General features: G+C 39.7%; 1 protein-coding gene across 1 annotated transcript; it reads right to left on the bottom strand.

Moving 5' to 3' along the window:
• Positions 1–1,639: 1,639 nt before the first annotated feature.
• LOC133887426 (small ribosomal subunit protein uS14-like) lies at positions 1,640–3,636 on the bottom strand. The gene is made up of 3 exons (XM_062327375.1): positions 3,483–3,636; positions 2,461–2,560; positions 1,640–1,911 (listed from the first exon to the last, which is right to left on the bottom strand). The coding sequence occupies exons 1-3, from the start codon at positions 3,542–3,544 to the stop codon at positions 1,903–1,905; spliced, it is 171 nt and encodes a 56-aa protein (XP_062183359.1). The 5' UTR covers positions 3,545–3,636; the 3' UTR covers positions 1,640–1,902.
• Between the last annotated feature and the right edge of the window lie 1,724 nt (positions 3,637–5,360).

The raw sequence follows: 5,360 nt of genomic DNA, 5'->3' as shown, positions 1-5,360 counted from the left end.
CCCCAACAGCCAATTTGCATTATATTAACTGAATAATGCCCCCAAGCTGGAATATACAACCATGAACCATGGAGATAGAGAAAGTATGGTAAAATAAATGGCAACTGAATCATTCAGTTGTTTATATAAATAGAAGATGTGTCCAGCTTCGTAATCAGGACTCTGATCAGAAAATTGAAATTATTGCTGCAACATCAGAACACAGACGCCCTCACACGCAGATAATACTCTGCCATCCTTACATTCCAGGATCGAGGCATGCTGTAGATCAGAGTTCAAAGTTCCAAATCACAAATACCCCACAAACGATGCAAATTGCACTAACAATGTGCTCCCAGAATGTGATCCACATTGAACACAAAATAACATACATCTAGAGCACAGCTTCAGACTGTATTCTATTGCACAAGGACAAGATCTTGGAAAGTCATATAAGATTTTACAAACTGGGTGCAGTAACCCATCTTGGTTTATTCACAACAATAAGGAGGCAGAATTCATCCCAAACTACTTAAAAAACTATCAAATCTAAGCATATCAAGGAAAAGATAGAATAAAATTGTCAGCTAAAGATCACGGATTCGCAATCCTAGAGATAGACTGAGCATGAAGAGAAATGGTAAAAGGAAAGCAACCATGAACCCCTATTGCCTAATTGGATACAGCACCTCAGCCATTGGATCTCTCTCAACATGTCGAGTTACGTCCATTGCTCCAGAAAAAAAATCCTTTTTCCATTTGGCAGTGAATATACTGATTTACATAACACGACCCCAACTGTAATTCAAATTTCGATATCCCAGATACTATGTAACAGTCATCATTCATCAGAAGCATATGCATATATGAAGCAAGATTTAACTAAGCTAATAGACCTGGCAGGACAATAACTTGGAAGGCATCAATACAATTAGGCATAAACAATGCTAGTGCTTATGATTAGGTGCTTAAGCAAAGAGCGTGTTAAGCACCTAAAAAATTATAATTTTTCAATATAAACAAAAATACATGTGTTTAAATATAATTAACTATCTTATTAGCACTAACATGAATAATGATGCTTAAGTAAGCATCTTGCTTTCCACCTAAGCACCCGGTTAAAAAAAAAACCAGATTTTTTCCATAAACATCTCTAAGACCTCATTGTACAAGTTCTTAGGATTAAGTACAAGACATCAAATGTGGCAAAGTACTTCAATCTTTGATTATAGCTAGTTCCCATCAGAACTTTAACAAGATGAGTTTACTAGCACATCAGTCTCAAGCAAAAAAATCCTTTTGCCATTTGCAGTGAATATGAGACCCTGTTTAGCAAAACTCAAGCTCACGTAAGATATTACATTTATAGTCTAAGATAAAATAATTTAAATCTATTTTTAGACTAAAATAAAAATAAAATAACTCACCCAAACATCTTTAATGTACTCATAACTCCAACTACATAAATTTCTGAAACTAAAAATACCAACTCCAAGAATTTTTAAAATCAGAGCTCTACCGAACAAACCCTAATTTACATAAGACCCCAACCGAAATTCGAATTTCGATATCCCAGATACTATGTAACAGTCATCATTCATCAGAAGCATATGCATATATGAAGCAAGATTTAACTAAGCTAATAGACCTGGCAGGACAATAGCTTGGAAGGCATCAATACAATTAAGATCAAGTACAAGATATCAAATGTGACAATACTTCAATCTTTGATTATAGCTAGTTCAACAGCAACATGGTTCCCATCAGAACTTTAACAAGATGAGTTTACAAGCACACCAGTCTGAAATCTGAACAAAAAGCTTGAACAAAAAGCTAAAGCACATAAATTAAGCCTTCTAATGAAGGATCTATTTCTTCTTTGATGCAGGTGAAGTTCTCCACGACAGCAGCAAGGCCATGTCTTCAGCGGTACTGCATGTGTAAGGGCATAAGTTTTTGAGTTATTCACTTCGATTGAAGTTGTTACCCAGTAACTTTAAAGAATACATGCATTTAAAACTATTTTAAAAGAATACCAGCACTGATTTCGTACTATCAAACTGACTAAAATCAAGAATCATATGGACAACAGATTGCAAAGAAGTCGAAGTAAAAGATGCCAAAGCAATGCACTGAAGCTAGTGATCCAGACCAAACTTGTCAAAGTAGTTATAGTCATTCTCTTATAATGAGAGTTCTTCACTTTAAAGAATAGCTAGCTTGAGCTTAAAGTGCACCCAGAGGCATACATACACTTAAAACTATTTCAAATGGATACCAGTGCAAGCCTGCAATGACAGCATGCAATCTAACTGACTTTAACCAAGAATCATATAAACAGCATATTATACAAAACTCAAAGATAACAAAGCAGTGCGTAGATGATATGCTTAAATTAAACACTTCTAGTGATCCAGACACAAAACTACTAACTAGTTAGTTTGCTGCCCAAGCAAATAAGATACAAGTATATCAGTGTACCTTGATGAAGCCAATGTCCTTGGCATTGCTGCGGAAGCACTGCCTGCAGCACATGAGCCCATACTTCCTGATCAGTCCATGGGGATTTGCACAGACCCGGCTGCAAATATATGAACATATTTGGAGTTACTAAAGCTATTCAATGTCTGAAATATCACTCTTAGTGGCACATCTTTCAAACTCGGTTCAGTCCAAACACATGAGAATATATGATATAGAAGCATTCAACACTGTCCCTTAGGGCAGCACATCATCCATAAGCCATAGCAACACCAAACATATGTTCATTGCATCACAATTGGTAGCATTTTTTAAATTACTCGACGTGCCACATCTTTTAAATAATGGTTCATTCCAAACACATGAATGCATGACATCATATAGTCACAACCCCACCTCAATAGGGATCCTTTTTTCAGTCCTTCAGCGCAACATATCACCATAACCATAGTAACACCGTATATAAGTTCATCACATCGAAATAGGTAAGTCCCAGACAGGGTAGCAAAGAATCCAGCAATCGAAAGGCTCCCAGAAGAGACCAACACGAGCAAGATTACCGCACCTCAAACAGATCAAATCTGCTACATAGTTGATTCTATATATGACGTCCCCATCAAACTGTGCTACCAAAGTTCATGCATCGAAGGTTTCTTAAACAGAGCACCGAAACCACAGTTTCAATCTATGATGGAATCTTGCGCAACATGTCTCACCTCAACGATTATTCAAGACATCTACACCGACGACCATCCTATATACGTACAACCACTACTCCAACAAGCGACCAAGACACATCCGCAGAGCACCAAAGCAAATTAGCAACAGCAGAAACTTCAACAGCATATGGCTCCAAATCAGAGCATAAAAGTGAGCTAAGCTAACCATCACATAAGATCCTCGATACCGTCAAGTCATTCACAACTCAAAAGCCCTCGACGGCCAACGACCAAGAACGACCTAAACACCGGAGACGAACCGCGCCGCGGAAGCAGCAGGGGCGAGAGCGGTTGGCTAGTTACCAGACGCGAGAGCCGGGCCCGTAGTTCTTGGGGTGCGAGTTCCACACGTTGGAGTGGCCCATCGCTGCTTCCTCCTCCTTCCTCCTCTTCTTTCTTTCCTGCTCGGCGGCGGCGTGCAAGAAGGACGAGAGAGAGAGAGAAGAAGGCGGCGGCGCGAGGTGTGGGGAGGTTATAAAACGAGGCGGGAGGCGCGGAACCCTAGCTCTGTGACCCGCAGTGGACCGGGCCTAGACCGTGGGCTTTGTTGGGCTGTGGGCTTTAGTTGAGTTGGCAACAGGCCCATCAGGAAGAACTGGGCTGTGGGCCGGAACATGCGGGCCCTAGTAGGCCCGATGGTAATTGTCCAGGAACACTATGGGCCCAAACACAATTTTGCATGCAGTAGCAGCCAGGATTAAAATTTCACCGAAATTTCGAAAATTCCGGAGGGAAATGAGATATTTAATTTTGAAATTTTCTTTCATTGATATGTAAAACCCACAGAGAAGAGGATGAAAAATAACCAAATTTCAGTGAAATTTTGTGAATTTCAGTCTCTTCACCGGTGAACGAAAAAATTGTAAAACAAAATTGAAATCCTTGGTAGCAACGTTTTTTTCTTGAAGAAGTTCACTTTTGATCCTCAACTCTTGTTGGGGTCTAATTTTCACCCTAAACTCCGATACAGTTTAATTTAGGTCCCTCAAATATCAAAACCGTAGCAGATCTCATCCCAAAGCTGGTTTTCAGTGACGTGGCATCCTATGAGCTTACATGCTTGTTACGGGTCCACCTGTCATCCTCCTATTGATCTCCTCTTCTTCTCTCTCCTTCTAATGGTGAACGCCCAGATCCAGTGAGCAATGTCTAATTCGAGCTCCTAGACAGGCAGGAATGCAATTTGCACTGGTTTTGACAATTGAGGGACCTAAATTAAATAGTATTGAAGTTTAGAGTGAAAATTAAACTCCGGGGAGAGTTAATTGTTAAGGGACCAATAGTAAACTTTTTTCTTTTTTTTCTTTTGTGAATCAAGTGACATAGCATTTCACTAATCTACACCACGCATTATCGTACTTATCTATTAGTTTCATCCTTTGGTTTCTTGCTTCAATCGTATATTCGTATTGGTCTGAACTTTTCTCGAATATAATCGTTGCTGATTAGTAGACAATAGGATATTAAATCTGCGAAAACTAGACCATGAATGCAACTAGCGCAGCAGTAGCATCCATCAAGAACCATGCATCGATCAGCACAAATCAGGATTTCTTTCCAAGTCCCAAGTGTCGATGATCCAACATCGACAAGCTGATCCAGGTGCATGGAGAATACGATGCCATTTAGATGTGCACCATGCTATCTCATTTCCACTCTTTATTCTCTAATCACCGACAACAATCTGAATGTCAGAAATCAGTTCTGAACTCCTTGTCAGATGCCAACTTCTATTTTCTCGCCAAAAAAAAAATCCCTTTTCTGAAAATGAGTTTCATCACTGATTTGTACGACAATATATGCCCATACAGTGCATGATTGACGGTAAATTGATGCCGCAGACAAGTTAAAAGAATCATTGGTGTACATGAATTATTGTTCTGAATTTGTCAGTGGATTCTTCAGTGGAAATAGAACTGCACCCCAGCCGAAGGAATCCCGAGCTAGGAGATCATGTTCGCTTCGAAACAAATTGTGGCTCCTTTTTTGGCAGGTCAGCTAAAGCCATATTCCTTTGCCTTGTTAGGCGCTCGAAGAAGCGATCGACAAGTGTACCTATCTCTCTCGGATCACTTCCTTTTCACGTGGTCAAAATGCAAACAATTGTGTAAAGGACACCGAGAAAAGTCTCAGTTCTTCAGCTATGAACAGGTAGGAGTTGTCGTAGCATCTTTGGTTGCA

The sequence above is a fragment of the Phragmites australis genome, chromosome 12 (genome assembly GCF_958298935.1).
Source record: "Phragmites australis chromosome 12, lpPhrAust1.1, whole genome shotgun sequence".
Lineage (NCBI taxonomy): Eukaryota > Viridiplantae > Streptophyta > Magnoliopsida > Poales > Poaceae > Phragmites > Phragmites australis.
This window is presented reverse-complemented; position numbering and strand designations above follow the sequence as displayed.